General features: G+C 34.5%; 1 protein-coding gene across 6 annotated transcripts in view; it reads left to right on the top strand.

Annotated features, from left to right (window-relative positions):
- The window catches only part of Ros1 (ROS proto-oncogene 1, receptor tyrosine kinase), a 134488-nt gene that overhangs the window by 33155 nt on the left and 83018 nt on the right, over positions 1–18315 (top strand). For all 6 annotated transcript variants that reach the window (XR_007344114.1, XM_048794018.1, XM_048794063.1 and 3 more), the window contains exons 11-18: positions 76–260; positions 1021–1118; positions 4299–4795; positions 6080–6292; positions 7037–7147; positions 8095–8273; positions 10308–10499; positions 13829–13929. Coding sequence is in view for 5 of the 6 variants with exons in the window: in XM_048794018.1 (XP_048649975.1) it covers positions 76–260; positions 1021–1118; positions 4299–4795; positions 6080–6292; positions 7037–7147; positions 8095–8273; positions 10308–10499; positions 13829–13929 (1576 nt within the window). In the remaining variant the exon portion in view is untranslated. The remainder of the gene's footprint in view (positions 1–75; positions 261–1020; positions 1119–4298; positions 4796–6079; positions 6293–7036; positions 7148–8094; positions 8274–10307; positions 10500–13828; positions 13930–18315) is intronic.

Below are 18315 nucleotides of genomic sequence, written 5' to 3'. Positions count from 1 at the left end.
ATAAATATCATGTAAACTCTTTTTTTGTCCTGGTTGTTATGTAATAATGTGCATGTATTTGTGTGGCTCTTTTAGGAATATCAGTTAATGTCCACCAGCAAGTTGTTTATTTCTCTGAAGGAGCTCTCATTTGGGTGAAGGAAGCTGCCAACATGTCTGATGTGTCTGACCTGAGAATTTTTTATAGAGGTTCAGGATTAATTTCTTCCATCTCTATAGACTGGCTCTACCAGAGAATATATTTCATCATGGATGGACTGGTTAGTCTCAGAATTTAAAGTGAATAACGTAGATATATACTGATACACATATCTTGGTATATTTAAAAGTAAACACAATTCCCTCATCCAATACATACTCACTTAGTACTTACTTAGGACATTAAAGTAGCAATCAATCCTAAATCTGGTCTGCAAGAGTATCTAGCCTTTACCTAGTACTAGTCTTGCCATACTAATAGAACATTTTAATTTATGATTTTCCAGAGTTGTGAGTTAATACTAATGATAATTTATCCATGATAAGATAGTGGCAGTACTTGTATTATCATTAGATAAAACTATCCATCAGGATCAAAGTCAGTTGGAGGCATTTTTAATTATATTATAACCCAGGGCAACTGTAGTAGGCCTCTGAAAATAAGTAGTACTAAAGCATTAGAGAAGATATAATCTTGATGTGTTTCAAGTTATATTTCTTTGGAAGGTACAGGCTTGTCACAACAAGCCAAGAATATCACTATGCCTGGAAGCACATAAGCTTGGATATGGTTTACACCTTAAAAATAGTTTGGTGTCTCACAAGCCTGGAAAATAGGTACTTGTATTTCACTGATACCAATAGAATATGAACTCATTAGGATATAGGATATAGAACTGGATTTTAAGGGCTTCTTTTATTTTGTAAAGTGATTAGTGAGTAGCACAATTCCAAGCATAGAACAGGGACTCAGAAAATACTTGTTGGCCAGATTGAGCACAGACAGACATTAATCCTACTGATATATTTTTGGTTCTATAGGTATGTGTCTGTGATTTAGAAAACTGCTCAAACTTTGAGGAAATTACTCCACCATCTATTATTGCACCTCAAAAAATTGTGGCTGACTCCTACAATGGGTAAGGTTTAGTCTTATAAATATGATTTCTTACCCATTGGCAAAAATCTTCATGGTTCTTACTTGGTAATGGAATACTGCTCTGTGGCACTGGGTGAGCCAGTCTACACATCTTATTTTAGATAAGTTTGATTACATTTCCAGGTAAATTTTTCATTTATAGATCCAGGAGAACATTTCTTTCAAACTTTATTGACTCCTCTTCTACTTCTGAAATATGGGTATATGTAAAGACCTTTGGTCTGGGGCTCAGAGTCCTGGGTTGTAGTTCTTGATTTCTGTTTTAGTCTTTTTTTTTTTTCTGCTGTGACTAAAAGATCTGACCAGAACAATTTTAGAGGAGGAAAGTTTTATTTGGGGCCTCACAGTTTCAGAGGTCTCAATCCATAGATAGTAGGCTCCATTCCTTGGGGCTCAAGGTGAAGTTGAACATCATGGCAGAGAAGAGTAACAGAGGGAATCAGCTCACATGATGATCAGGAAGCAGAAAGGTCTTCACTTGGCAGTTACAGATACCCCCAAACCACACCCCAATTCCTATCTCTCCAGCCAAGTACCACTCAGTTAATCCCTATTAGGGGATTAATTCACTGATTGGGTTAAGACTCTTATAACCCCATCCTCTAAACTTTCTTGCATTGTCTCACATGTGAGCTTTTGGGGAATATCTCACATCCAAACCATAACAATTTGTCTATGGTGGGACGCAGTATCTCATTGTATTCACTATGAATGTATTTTGTGAACTCCAAATGAACACAAGTGTGAAAAATGAAAACACAGATTGTTATTTTGGGTTTTTTTTTCTTAAGTATATCCAGTTAACCAGATTAGTAACTAATAAGCCAGGTAAATGTGGATATGATTAAACATTATTTTTTTCTGTGGGAATAAAATTGTTTTCATTTTGAATGAAAAAATATAGCCCATAACATATATTTTACACAAACTAAAATTTTTTGAAAAAGATTGTTTGGGCTGGGAATATAGCTCAGTTGGTAGAGTGCTTGCCTTGCATGCACAAGGCCCTGGGTTCAATCCCCAGCACCACGATAAAAAAGATTGATTATTATTGCTTTAACATCAAACTTTTCTATTCATATTCTCTTAAAATTTATTAAAGATTCATTTTTGATTTTAGGTTTGAATGAATCACTGAATTTTAAAGAGTATTTTAAAAAACACTGTGATATAGGGCAAGTTCTTTGAACTCTCTAGATCTTATTTTTATCATTTGTAAAAGTTTAAAAACCTATGACATCTAACATTGTTGGCAGTTACACAAAATGTTTCATTCTGAGGATAATGAACTTCACCAAGTCAATTCTTAAATGCAATGTATATTGGTAGCTCTTTTTTCCAATTAGGATAGAATTGATTTATGCTTAGATTTTGAAATGTGACTATAAATGATCATGATAACTACTATTTATACAAATTTGTTTATACTTGTGTTTCTAAGTATATTAGTTCCAATAATTCTGTTTATCCTTGTTCAACCCTATGAGGTAGGTACTTTTATGAAATAAAGGAAGTGAAGTACAGGTTGATTTAGTAATTGTCCAAGGTCACACAGCTATTTTGTGATGGAACCAATTTGGGGCCTTGTCTTCTCAACTCTTTATACCATATGAGAGAATTTCTGTAAAAATCAGCATGTAACTTTTAGCCATAATTTGTATTGAATCTTCTATAGGACACTTGATGTATGAAGCAGTTTTCTCTCCTGGTATTAACAATATGTTTTTATGCTGTTATTTCTGTACCATTGAATTATTCCCTAGTTGAGTATGCACTTGTTATAAACCTTTGCCCATCTCCCCTCCCTGGTTCCCTTTGCCTCCTGCTTCTGCTTTTTCTCCTCCTACCTCTGTCCTCCTTCTCCCACTCCCCAGCTCTTCTCCTTCCTTCCTTCTCTTTTTCTTCTGAAGTTGTGATCAGAGTTCAAGATCCACACTTTTTCCTGCTTCAATACAGGAATTGTTCATTTTGGGGGGGCAGGTATTCAGGGATTGAACTCAGGACACTCAACCACTGAGCCACATTCCCAGCCCTATTTTGTATTTTATTTATTCAGGGTCTCACTGAGTTGCTTAGTGTCTCACTGTTGCAGAGGCTGGCTTTGAATTTGTGATCCTCTAGCCTCAGCCTCCGGAGCCGCTAGGAGCTGGGATTATAGGTGTGCACCACTGTTCCCAGTGGAATTGTTTTGTCTTTATTCCACAAATCTTTCCTCTTACCTACTCTGGAATTCCTCTAAAATTTTTTTGGGAAAAAAAGCAGAAAGTTAAGAGCCATGCATTTGGCCTGCTATGAAACTTCCTTTGAGAAAAAGAATGATCTCAAAAGGCAGTTTATATCTCAGGGTGTTACTCTATCATATCAATAAAGAATAGGAACAGGGGAATAAGAGCAAACTGAGCAATGACAAGGAAAATGGTCTTGACAGTTGTGATGGAGGTTGGAATGCTGCCAGTGCACGGGGCTGTGATAAGAAGAATTTACCAAGCACAAGTGCACTTTTGTTAGCCTCTGTCTTCATGGTCACAAATTCTAAATAAATTATTTAGTGATTTTACATTTTAGTGCCAATTTAGTGCCAATCAGTGATTTTACATTTTAGTTAAAATTTCACTTACACATTTGATGATCAGTGAAATATTTTGGTGGTGTGTTTTCTTTTTCATTATTGAAAGATGACCTGCCTGCTACCATGACGTTTGTCTCCAAATTGTGTGTTTTCTTTAAAGTTCTGCTTTCTTCCATTTATCATTTACAATATATAAAAAATTAACTGATAATTACCCTTAATTCACACAAAAAATTTGTGTATTTTGGAAGAAAATGTTTTATAGTAAATAACATATTTATCCATGTAATTTTTATATAACATGCTCTCCTTTGAAGGATCTTTCCTGTTCTTCAATTTCATGATACCTTAAAAAAACACTTAAAATAATTAAAAGATGAAGTATTACAAGTAATGCTGAAATTTTGCAAACTTAAATGAATAGAGCATATCTTTAGAAATGACCTTTACCCTTTTGTACCTCTGGGGCTCTGTACTTAGTGATTCCAGAGATACATGATTCTGATTGTACAAAAGGTTAAAGCAATTAGCTGAGGAGGTTGCTTGTCACCTTGCACTGAATCACACCAGGCCTCTTTGTTCCCGTGTCAGGTATGTCTTTTATCTCCTGAGAGATGGCCTTTACAGAGTTAACCTCCCTGAGCCACCTGGCAGGGATGCTAAAGCTGTGCACATCGTGGCGAGTAGTGCCTTGAAAGACTTTGCTGTCAAGCCACAGTCCAAGAGAATCATTTACTTCAATGACACTGCCCAAGTCTTCATGTCAACATTTCTGGATGGCTCGGCTTCCCATCTTGTCCTACCTCAGGTCCCCTTTGATGATGTGAAGAGCTTTGCTTGTGAAAACAATGACTTCCTTGTCACCGATGGCAAGGCCATTTTCCAACAGGACACTCTCTCTTTTAATGAGTTCATTGTGGGATGTGACCTAAGTCACATAGAAGAATTTGGGTTTGGTAACTTGGTTATCTTTGGCTCATCCACGCAGCCACACCCTCTACCAGGCCGTCCGCAGGAGATCTCTGTGCTATTTGGCTCTCACCAAGCCCTTGTTCAATGGAAGCCTCCTGCCCTCGCCATAGGAGCCAGTGAGTACACTGTCCACTGGGTGGCTACTGGCCTTATTGGAAGGAGAGGAGGCTTGAATTGCTTGGCATTGGGATTCAATTTTGAGAGCCCACATACTGTTAGTCACTGCTACTTAGCTAAGAAAAGGTGATTGTACAATTGTTCTGCATTTATTACTTTTCCAATAGAATGATCTCTATAATTCCCAGGTGGATCCTAACAGAACAATTTGGCCATTTATTGACCATCTACTAGGAGGTAGACTCTGACACCCTGGTCAGAGGGAATTTACTAGCCAAGAGGATAGAAGACTGGGGTTGAGATCTTGCATAAATTTGAGCAAGTCTCTGAAACTCTTTGAACTTGTAGCATGTGGGTAAACAGGAAAGCTCTTGAGCCAGTCTGATTCAAATGCTGATCTTGACTCTAGGCAATTACTTAACCACTTTGTGACTTGGTTTCTATAACTAGAAAATGAGACTTTTAATGATATCTTTTAGTGGGACTGCCAGACAGATTAAATTAAGAGACAGAAGGAGAACACTTAGAACTGTATCTAGCACAGAGTTCAGCAAACTTTTCACTAAAGGAAGAGCCAGATGGTAAGTAATCTGAGCTTTGTGGGTCAGATGGTCTCTGTCACAGTTACTCAGCTATCCCTGTGGTGTGAAAACAGTCATAGATATTATGTAAAGGAATAACTGAGGCTGTGTTTTAGTACAATTTTATTTACAGAAATGGGTAATGGGTTTGATTTGACCTGTGGACTATTTAGTTTGCCAACCCCTGGTCCACTAAGTAGTAAAATTTAGCAAACATTGGCTATGTTTTTACTTTGATACAAAGTTAATTATTACTGTGTGCTGCATATCTCCGAAATGGTTGAGAATCAATGGGCAATTTCCCCCCATATTGATTGAGCTTCTTGGAGGTACTATGCAAACATAGAAATTATATTGGAGACTCATCAATAGACATTTTTATTAACAGCCTGATTACATCCGGTAGTGTTATAGAGAATGCTTCTGCAATCCTACGAGGCCAACAATATAGCTCTGACTGAAGGACAGTTTTACTGGTGGGAATGATGGCCCCGTCTGTAGAGCAAAGTAAGTGGCATGGAAGGAATGAGCACTGTCCCAGTATTTTTGTCATATTGATGTTCATGGTTAGATGAGTAATGGGCATTACTGCCCAATTATTCCTCATTCCAGATGAAGCTGTAGAGGAATTTATTGACAATCCGTGGTTTGCCCTTATTGTTGTCATCCTGGTCAATGACATTGTTGAATTCTTTTTATTAGGCCCTTCTGCATGGCAGAACTGGACCTATGAGGTGAAAGTGTCATCACAAGACCTTCATGAGATCACTCACATTTTCTCAAACATAAGTGGGACCATGCTCAATGTGCCCAGGCTGCAGAGTGCTACAAAATACAAGGTTTTTGTGAGAGCAAGTTCTCCCAAGGGACCAGGCCCCTGGTCAGAACCCTCGGTGGGTACTACCTTGGTGCCAGGTGAGAGTCTGTTTTGGATACAGGAAGCGATTCTGACAAAAAGAGTCTTAGCCCAAGAGTCCTTTAAAATTCTGTGCCCTTAATATGTTGAAAGAAATTAGAATGAAGATGTGTCAACTCTTGAGGATTCACACACACTCACATACATACCTGAGATCAGGAAAGAAAGCAAAACAGTGTGAAATTTGTGCTTCTAGCTTTCTGTTTTAAACTTTACAAGATATATTTGAGGAAACAGGATAATTTTCTTTTTTCATGAGTTTCCTCTTTCTCATGGCTTACTAAGCCATAGCATCTCTGAACTCTGAAGGTCTTTAAGGGAGAAGTTTAGGGGCTGTCAATTATGTCAAATTCTATCCTCTTAGCTGAAAGAAATGGAAGGCTAACTGTATCACTTATACTGCTGTTGTTATCACAATTACTTCTGGGCACTTGGAATGGAACCATTTAGATAGTAGCCACAGACCAAAACTCTGTCATGACCATGACACTATCATAGAGGCAACATTGCTACACAAATTTATTCACATTCAATTTCAAATCTTTATGTAAAAATCAGAAGGTATGTTTAATATGATAGATAAATAATTCTAGAAAGAATATAGAATTACTGATGTTCCTCCATAGTATTTTTAAAAATCCTGATAATTCTTTTACTTTATAAAAGAAATATTATAAGACATTTACCTTAGAAAACATGGTTTCTGTGATATTTCTTTCTTTTCTTTTTATTTCATCAAATAGCTACTGAACCACCATTCATCATGGCTGTGAAAGAAGATAGGCTTTGGAGTAAACCTTTAAATAATTTTGGCCCAGGAGAGTTCTTATCCTCTGACATAGGAAATGTGTCAGGTAAATACCCTTGTTTATGTAGATGACAAGTTTCTCCTCATATGGCTTCCTAAGTGATTCAATGAGTGAAAAGAATTGTGGGTTTTGCTACTAGGTCAATAGTGAAAAGAAAAAAATATTGACTGGGTGATACTGCCAGGGATATTGTGTTCACAAAATGTGAGGTTATTTATCGATGTATAACCAGTTCAGGAAGTCTTTGATATATTGCTCTTGTATTTTAATCAATAAATGTCACCTCATAGGAACAGCCTATTTCCACTCCAACAGCTATTCTTGAATTAATATGCTATGTGCTTCCTGTAGGACTGCAGCAAGGAACTGCTGGGTATAGTTCTCAATAAGGTTTAAGAAAGAATTTGTGGACAAAGATGATTATTAAGTAAAGAATGGGGAGTTTGACTAGGAGAAAAATAACTCATCATCCTAAGGTGATATAACATTGATCTTGCCTGAAGATGATGTCTTTTATAATTACCTAATTATTTTATCAAATGGCTTGGCTATTAAAAGCACAATAATGTTTCTTACTAACATGGGATCTGGATTTAGGAGGTAGAGTGTTGCTAATGGAAAGGATGATACTTTGGAGTTGGCTGGAATCTGGGCTTCCTTTCTTTTTAGCCGTGAGGATTCAGACAGAAGAGTTAATCTTGCCCTATCTCATAGTTGCCATCTTAAACATAGGAGTCATTCCTACTTCATAGCTTTGTTTTAGGACATGTATAGATCCTGGGACAATATTTGGCATAAAGGGGATGCTCAATGTATATTAGCCCAGTTCTAGGGGTTGAGATTCTTAGTTTACATTAATATTCTTGACAGATCTCTGAGATTCTAGTGCTTTAAAATTATACTGCAGTGTCTGTGTGATTTGTTGACTCACCTGATTTTTTTTTGGCATAGATGAGAAATAACTGCTAATGATTTTTTGTCTTTGTTTGGAGACATGGATTGGTATAACAACAGCCTCTACTACAGTGATGTGAAAGGTGATGTTTATGTGCGGCTGCTGAATGGGACGGTTATCTCTGAGAATTATCACATACCCAACATTACAGGAGCAGGTGCTTTAGCTTTTGAGTGGCTGGGTCACTTTCTCTACTGGGCTGGAAAGACATATGTGGTACGTTAAAGCATGGCATCCTGGGTGCTCTAATAAATGCCTACCCACTTTAGTGACTAGCATGTTTTTTTAAACTCTTTTTCCTTGTCAGGTACCACCTATGCTACCATTTATGTGATATTTGTCTCTATACCTGCTCAATCTTAAAGTGCATTTATGTGCCAAGTTCATTCAGGCAAGCTGAAGGGAGTTGAGAGGGGTTATTCGTAGAATGCTTTCTAAAACAGTTTAGTTTAAAAATAATTTTGAAGAAAGTGGAAGAGTAGATATAAGAATAGATATTGGTGTACTAGTTATATATTTTTATTGATATCTTAAAATATATACAATAAAATGCTCACTTGAGGATCAGTATCTTGGCAGTAAGATAGCAGACTCCAAAGACTGATTAAAGGAAACTAAGTGAAAAAACTATTCTTAAAAGTGTAGATGAGGATAGGTAAAGTGAATAAGGATTAGCAAATCATCCCCTGGGCTAATTGTGGGAAGATAAAACCCCAGGTGTGAAGAAGGGGAAGAACTTGGAGAGGTCTATAGCTGTAGGAAAGTTGCTGACATGAACTGTGACTTTAGACGTAGAAAACCAGCCACTATCAAGCTGTGTATTCTGGAAAGGAGTGAGCTGGGGAATTAGTGTCCAACTGTCTTTCCTCTTGCCTGCTGATCTGCTATTTCCATTGGCCAAACCTCACTAGAATCCAGAGAATAAGATATAGCAGATTACACAGTCAGCCCCTAGGAACACAGATGAGGGTGGAGAGGGATGGAGAACAGACCTGCAATAAAATGAAAACATTCAGCACATGTTTGCAGTGAGACACACTGCAGAAAAAGGATGATGGTCAATGAGGAGAACACTGGCCTGACAGATCAAAAATATGGGACTGAAATTGTTTTCTAATTAGGAGGGTTCTTATTGTCCATTCATTAATTTGTTCAACAATTATTTATATATTACCATTGAGTTGATAGTCTTGGGAGAAGGCACAGTAGGAAATATAAATTCAATAGTAGTAATGTCCCTGCTCTTAAAAAAGAAAAACGGCTTGAAGAGCTATCATTCACATACCATAAAATTCATCCTTTTATTGAGTAAAATTCAGGGGTTTTTACTATGTTTGGCATTGTGTGTGACCGTTGCCACTTGGCCTAGCTCTTTTGAGGAGATGAAATATATAATATATAAAATGAGATATATTTCATCTCCTCAAAAGAGCTAGGCCAAGTGGCAATGGTCACATAATATATATTATTATATATATAATAATAATAAAATAAACATAAAAAGTATGTATTTAGAGGGAAATTCACAGGTGCCAGACATAGGCAAGCTGAATAGAGTTGAGAGGGGTTATTCAGAGAATGCTTTCTAAAACAATTGAGTTTAAAAATAGTTTTGAAGGAGTGAAAGAGTAGATATAAAAACTGTTTTCAAGTATTTGCTCTATCTCTTTTGAAATGGCTTAACTCCAGGGCAAATGATTGCTCAACTTTGTTTAACTCAGTTTACTTGTGAGGAAAAAATATATATGAAAAAAATTTCTCATATACTTAAATGTGAAGATTACAGGAGCGAATATCTTAAAGGTAAAAATAAATCTACAGTGCCTGTCACATAATAGTTACTCATGAATAGTAGTAATTAATATCAGGTAGAGAGGAGTAAGGAAAGAGGTCATTTATCAGGATGTATACATCTTTTTCAGGAATCCAATCAAATATGTTCTTATACCTAAGTGTTTTGATTGGATGTGTAACTGGAAATACAGAATATTTTAATTCAAAATAAATTTATTTCCCTTCACTTTAGAGACATGAAAGGAAATAAGATCCACGAAGGCAGGATTTGTGTGTGTTTGTTATTATATTTCCAAGGCTTAGCACATAACCCAGCATGCAGTGTTGATAAATATTTGTGGTTGAATAAATAAAGGGATGGATGAATGGGACAATTTGACAATGATTACAATAAGTTATTCAAAAATATTGAAGTCACTTAAAAATCATTAACTGACCTACCATTATGTTTTCTAGATACAAAGACAGTCAATGTTGACTGGTCACACAGACATTGTGACTCATGTGAAACTACTGGTGAATGACATGGTGGTGGATTCAGTTGGTGGCTATCTCTATTGGACCACACTATACTCTGTTGAAAGCACCAGACTAAATGGAGAAAGTTCCCTTATATTACAGGCACAGCCTTGGTTTTCTGGGAAAAAGGTGACAAGTTAAAAATAAGATCTGATTATTTAATATTAATGGTAGTGTTCTGTAGTTATAACACTGTCTCTGCTTATTGTGAGTAGCCCAGGTACAATCCTAAAGGAAATACTACCATAGTAAGATTTTGGTGTAAACAAAAATTTTCTTGTGTTATTTGATGTCATAATTGATTATACAAATTCAAATATAGTATGGAGAGTTTTGTAGTTTTTTTTTTATCTTGAATGGACCCATGTTCAATATCTTCTTAACTTTTTGGTGTTTTTATCATCTTAATGACTTTGAGTGTTTTAGAGCTTCTTAGTGGTGATTAGGTATTTTGTTGTTTTTAATCAGTTTTGAGTAGTAACAGTGTGACTCTAAGGCAAATTATTTGACTTCTCTATATATGTTTCCTAATATGAAAAATAGAACTATTATTATTTTACCTCTTAGGATTATTTTAAAGATTAAATAAGATAATCCATGTGTTGTAGTGGGATTGTCTCAGGCACATGGTAAATGCCCAATGTGAAGCTCTTAATATTGTAACGCAACTTGAAAAATACACCAGATAAAGGAATATTTCAAAAATAGATGTTACTTTTATATCCTAAACTTCTAGAAGTAAAACTTACTTTTTAAAAAATCTATTTTTCTAACCCCTAGGTATCTATTTAAATTTCTGAATCTCATTTTTTTTTATCAAGAAAGTAATATATGTCCACTATAGAAAATTTGGAAATTACAAAAAAAATTAAGAACTAAAACATTTGTACCATTTTTATTTAATATAATCCCTTAAATTTTTCTTATTTTTGACTCTTTTTTTTGTAGAGACTTATAAGAAGATATACCAGATCATTAAAAATATACATATATATGAGCAGACTATTGAGTCAAATGATCCCCAATTCCTTAGGATAGATAAGTTACAATTCCTAGAATATTTAAAGATATCTAATTTGTATATATAGATTTTAGCCAGATATTTTAAAGAGACAGAAATTTACACATCATATCTGAAGATTGATCAATCTAGTCAACTAATTGAAAGGTCCCTTAGTTCTATTTTTGAGACACTTGAGTCTAAATTCAAAAATACACACACACACACACACACACACACACACACACATTCATGTTTTATGTAATTGCTAAGGAAAAGCACTTTTGTTTTTGCAAAATCCTGTTTAAGATAATATTTTAAGAGTATCTTGTCTCTTCTCCCAGGTCTGAAGTGACCGTGGGGATGTTTCCATAAATGAGTGAATCATTAAATTTCTTAACATATTGGGAAAATGCATCTTTAAATTCCCACTCCAAACCCCTCCCTCCAGGCTGGTGCGCATTGTGGCTGCTTTATAAATCTGTGTTCTGCTTCCATGGTTTGATGTCTGACCATCTGCTCCATGAATGCTAGAGGATATTTTGAAGCAACACCTTTTGCACCCAGCAAAGCTCTCCATCTCTCTGCCCTTCCTTTGTGTCACTCAGATTTATCACTTGGACACAAGATACTTTCTTCCAGCAAATATAAGGAAATAGAGTCAGCCAATTATTAATAGAAAAACGTTTATCTGTATGATGAAAAAGGAGAATGAAGTAAGAGATTCGTCTAAAGTGAAAAAGATACTTCTTACTACATCCGATGAGTTCAACTTTTAGTGTAGATTACATTTTACCATGGGGTTAAATTTCAGCATAAAGGTTTTAGTTTAGATCAAAGAGTTTGTTTTCAAGGTATGGATGTCACTAGACCTAATGATGGCTAACCAAAGATTTATGGAACACATCTGACTCTGTTTAAATATGGGGCTGCTGATGGATACAGAGGAATGGCAATGGCCCAACACCTGAATTTATTTATGGTTTGAATACTTTGCAAGTCCCTAACAAACGGACTTGTAGAATTTTTTTTTTTTGAGACAGAGAGTTAATTTGTAATTTAGAAAACTCTGTATGTCATAAATAACTAAACAAAATTAGCTTGACTTCACTTTAACTGAGAAAAATAAATCCATAAATCACTTTTAGCATGAAGCAAGGACATGATTCAACTCCCCAAAGGCTGGTAACTGCCAGAATAGACTTTTACCTTTTGGGTTGGCTTAATTCACTTGAAGATAGAATGCTGTGATTTATATGACAACTGAAGGGTTGTTGCAGTCAAGTGCCTTACGACTTTCTTTGTAGCAGGGTAACCTAACAAGAGTATTTTTAGTTATTGAATTCCTTATTGTATTTCTTTTTCACTGATTCATTAATTTTGTTTAAAGGCTGTTGTTAACTTTCTAAACATGCAGTCATCAGTTTTAATTCCTTCTGATACCTCTCAGTCTCTGAGTCTTTTATAGGGACCTTCAGTACCCTGAGGTCAGGCTCCTGGTAATCTCAGTTTATTTTAAAAATATCTGTGAAGCCAAAGAACAACAATAGCAATGGAAAAGGAGGCCATTTTGATAGTAACTTTTATTGTCTATACTCTGTTTCACAGCGGAAGTAATCTTTCCTCTGGTCTCATCTAGGCAACTGACGTAAGATTAAGATACGGATTACAACAAGAAGACTAGAGTAGTAAGAAGTGGTTTTCAGATGTCTTCTAGAAGTGGCACTTCACATACACATGATCATCTAATTATAACACATAACACCCTTAGTGTATTATCCTTGCCAAGTACATCAGGATGTTTTTGGTTGTAATTAATAGAAAAATACAATTTAAAATGGTTTAAACCTTTGGTTGTCACCCTTGGTTGCACATTGGAATTACCTGAGGAGTTTTAAAGCTTAATGGAAACTGGATTTCATCCCCAGGAATCATAATTTAATAGGATGCAGCCTGGGAATAGCTTTTAAAAATATTCCACGGATGATTCTAATGTGCAGCACTGTTTGAGAACAGTTGGTTTAAGCAATAACAAAAGTCATTGCCTCGTGTGGCTAAAAAGTCCAAAGTTATGGCTAGTTTTAGACAAGGCTTGACGCAGGATCAAAGTTTCAAATTCAGGAGGTCTGGAGCATGGTTAAGAATTTGTTTTCGTACCAGTTTCCAGATGATGTAACTACTGCTGGTCTGAGAATCATACTTTGATAACAACTGGAGCTTAAATATATAAAGGTGAATAACAGATACTTCCTGCTTTTTTGAGAATTTTAGAAAACCACCATTACATTCAAATACAATAGCAAGAAGAATAATCATATAAATCTTACATTCAACAAAAGTGGAAATCATTGAATTTCTTATTACAAAGATGTTAAAGAGAAATCTAAAATTGAAGTGTGATCACAAAATTATACTTCAAATGTGTGTGGTTCAATTTCTTACTTTATTTTCTATGTAGGTAATTGCTCTAACTTTAGACCTCAGTGATGGGCTCCTATATTGGTTGGTTCAGGACAATCAATGTATTCACCTGTACACGGCTGTTCTTCGAGGACAAGGGTAAGAAGTGTCCCTCAAAGACAATAATTGAAAAGAAAATGATGACTTGAGCCTTAGTGACAAACTATACTGTATGAGAATTCTTGCATTCATTTGACAAGTATTTACAAATTACCCACTGTGTTGCAGGCATCGTGTTTATGAGGAAAGATAGGTTTATAAACAACTTTTTACAGTACGATATTGTAAGTGCTGGGATGGGTTATGAGACACTGAGGAGAATATGAATCAAGAGCCCAGGAAATGTATAGACACATGTTCTGCTTATTAACAAAGAGGACTGCACATTATTCAGTACAGGCAGAAATCATCTTGTGATATTCCAAATAAAATCTTAAGAGTGGAGAGAACCACATAAATAACTTCTTGATTTGTGTCCTCAAACTAAGCAACTCTACTAAGATGACTCTTCTTGGCATCTCTAAATCTTCTATATTAGTAGTGTTTTTTCCTATATATTTTTTACATATTTTAAAAAAATTGGGCATAATATATATTCACATTCTGATCTTAAATATTCTATTATACCAGTTTTGATGGAAGTATTATAAAACATGCAATATGTCCGTCATCACAGAAAGTTCCTTGTGCCCCTTATCAGTGAATCCTCCTGCCCCACTGAATACATACATTTTTGTATCTGTCTTCTTTTACTTCACATATTATTTTTGTTTGCAATTTATCAATGTTGTTTTATATATTAGTTTTTTCTTTTAATGACTGAGTAGTAATCCGCTGCATGAACATACCATGATTTGCTTATCTATTACTCTCTTAATGAACACTTGGATTGCTTTCTAAATTTGGTTTTCATGTACAAAACTGTATGAATATTGCTATAAAAGGCTTTTTATGGATGCATACTTGGATAAATACTTTGAAGTGAAATTAATGGAAGATAAGGCAGATATATGTTTATAGTCTTAAGAATTTGCCAGTTTTTAAAAGTGTTTGTACTATATTTATGTAGTACATTGTCTTGACTACCTCACCAAGTTGCTGAGGCTTGCTTTGAACTTGAGATTCTCCTGCCACAGCCTCTTGAGCGACTGAGATTGCAGGTGTGTGCCACCATGCCTGGCTTCCAACTTTATTATTTTCTAATAATTTTATTTTGGCTATTCTCAATCTTTTGCCTTTCTAAATAAACTTTAGAATAAAGCCTTATAAAACTTTGAATCTCTTTTCTGTTGAGGGAGAATGGATATCTTAAAATAAGCGAGTCTTCCAATCAATGAAAATGGTATCTCTACATTTAATTTAGATTTTCTTTATTTCTCTCAATAGTGTTTTATAGTTTTCAGTGTACAAATTTTAAATATCTTTCATTAAATTAATTCCTAAGTGTCTGTTTTTTGAAGTTTTATATATTTAAAATATTCCATTTTGTAAATGTTCATTATTAGTTTGAATAAATACAATTGATTTTTTGTATATTGGCTTTACATTTTGATGCATTGTAAACTCATTTATATGTTCTATTCATTTTCTTATGGAATACTTTACTAAAGTATTGTAATTGTTGCATAATAAGAGTTAGGGAACATTTCTTCCTCTCCATTTTTTCTGAAAGTGTTTGTATAAAATTGATATTCAATCTTCCTTACCATTCACCAGTGAATTCATTTGGTCCTGGAATTATCTTTGTACAAAATTGCTTGATTATAAATTCAGTTCTTTTAAGTATTTGGAATAGTTAGGTTTTCATTTCTTCTTTTGTAATTCCTTTTTCCATGGATTTGTACACTTTGTGTGGGTTGGCAAATAGCATCTTCCCATTATTATTGTAATACCTATAGAATCTGTAGTAATATCCTTTATTGGTACATTTTATTGATCATTCCTGCCAAGTGTTTATTAAATTTATTCTTTTCAAATAATTGGCTTTTGGTGGTGTTAATTTTCTCTATTTTCTATTTCATTAATTTCCAATCTTACATTTTAAAAATTTGTTCTGGGTGTAATTTCCTCTTCTTTTCCTAACATTTTAAGGCAAAAGAAAAGGTCATCATTTTCATATCATTCCACTCATCAATATTTCAGTACTGATACGATAGCTTCAATATTTCAATTATAAGTTTCTTTTGAGGACTATATTATTTGTATACTATAAATTTCACTGTCATTCAGTTTAAAGTATTTTCCTTATTATTAATTTTTATTTGTTCTTTTTAGCTATACATGACAGTAGAGTGAATTTTGACATACCAAACATACATAGTATAATTTCCTGTTTTTGTGGTTGTGAATGATGTGGAGTTACACTGGTCATGTATTCATAAATGAACATAAGAAAGTTTAGGTCTGATTCATTCTACTATCTTTCCCATTCCCATCTCCCCTCCCTTCCTCTGACTCCCCCTGTCTAACCTGGTGAACCCTCTTTCCTTTTTCTTCTGTGAAGGCCTGTTCAATTCCTTGGCCCATTTAGTGATTGGGTTATTTGGTTTTTTTGGTGTTAAAGTTTTTTGAGTTCTTTGTACATCTGGAGATTAATGCTCTATCTGATTAAATCTTTGCAGGTGGCAAAGATTCCCCTCCCCCATTCTGTAGGCTCTTTCTTCACACTCTTAATTATTTTCTTTGCTGTGAAGCTTTTTAGTTTGATTCTGTCCCATTTCTTGATTATTTATTTTATTTTATTATGTATTTTACTTCTTGCACTTTAGGAGTCAATAAAACTTCCTCAATAAGAGGGAGTCAGTTCCTAAGCTGACATGATGCAGTGTTGACCCTACATTTCTTCTAGTAGGCACAGGGTCTCTAGTCTAATGTGTTGGTTCTTTATCCACTTTGAGTTCAGGGTGAGAGATAAAGGTTCAATTTCATTTTGTTTAATATGAATTTTCAGTTTTCCCAGTATCATTTGTTGAAGAGGTTGTCTTTTATCCAATGCATGTTTCTGTTGCCTTTGTCTAGTATGAGATGATTGTATTTATGTTGGTTTGTCTCTTTATCGTCTATTATGTTTCATTGGTCCTCATGTTTGTTTTGGCACCAATACCATACTGTTTTTCTTGCTGTAGCTTTGTAGTATAATTTAAGGTCTGGTATTGTGATGCTTCTTACTTTGCTTTTCTCGCTGAGGATTATATTGGCTATTCTGGACCTCTTACATTTCCAAATAAATTTCATGACCACCTTTTCTATTTCTATGAAGAACATGATTGGTATTTTGATGGAAATTGCATTGAATCTGAATAGCATTTTTTAAAAAATATTTTTTAGTTTGTCAATGGAACTTAATTTTATTTTTTACCACTGAACAACAAACCTGGCCCTGAATAGTGCTTTTGGTAGTATGGCCATTTTGACAATATTTATTCTGCCTATCCAAGAACGTGGGAAATCTTTCCAAATTCTAGGTCTTCTTCAATTTCTTTCTTTAGAGTTTTGTAGTTTTCACTTCAGAGATATTTTATCTGTTTTGTTAAATTGATTCCCAAATATTTTAATTTTTTTGATGCGATTACGAATGGAATAGTTTCCTTAATTTTTATTTTAGTTGATTCATCACTGACATATAGGAACACAATTAATTTATGGGTGCTAATTTTATATACTGATACTTTGCTGAATTCATTTATGAGTTCTGGAAGTTCTCTAGTGGATTTATTTTTGAATTTTCTAAATATAGAATTATGTCATGGGCCAATAGAGATATTTTTCTTCTTTTTCTATTCATCTTCCTTTAACTTCTTTCTTCTTTTAATTGCTTTGGTTAGATTTTCAGTACTATATTGAATAGAAGTGGTGAAGGAAGACATCTTTTCTTGTTCCAGTTTTTAGAGGGAATGCTTTCAATTTTTCTCCATTTAAAATGATGTTAGCCTTAGATTTAGCATATATAGCTTTTACAATGTTGAGGTATTCCTATTATCTCTAGTTTTTTTTTTTTAAAAAATGTTTTGAGCATGAAGGGGTGCTGTATTTTGTTCAATGTTTTTTTTTTTTCTGCATCATTGAGATAATCATGCAATTCTAGTCTTTAAGTCTATTGATATGATAAATTATGTCTATTGATTTCCATATGTTGAACCAACCTTGCATCCTTGGATGAAGCCCACTTGATCATGATTCCCTATTTTTTAAATATGTTTTTGTATGTGATTTGCCAGTAAGTTATTAAGAATTTTTGCATCTGTGTTCCTTGGGGATATTGTTCTGAAATTGTCTTTCCTTGATTGTCTTTGTCTGGTTTTGTATTAGAGTGATATGAGCTTCATAGAATGCATTTGGAAGTGTTTCTTCTTTTCTATTTCATGGAATAATTTGAGGAGGATTGGTGTTAGCTCATCTTTGAAGGTCTAGTAGAATTTGGCTGAGAATTCATTTGGTCCTGAGCTTTTCCTTCTTGGTAGGTTTTTTTTTTTTTTTTTTTTTTTT

The sequence above is a fragment of the Marmota marmota genome, unplaced genomic scaffold (assembly GCF_001458135.2).
Source record: "Marmota marmota marmota unplaced genomic scaffold, marMar, whole genome shotgun sequence".
Classification (NCBI taxonomy): domain Eukaryota; kingdom Metazoa; phylum Chordata; class Mammalia; order Rodentia; family Sciuridae; genus Marmota; species Marmota marmota.
This window is presented reverse-complemented; position numbering and strand designations above follow the sequence as displayed.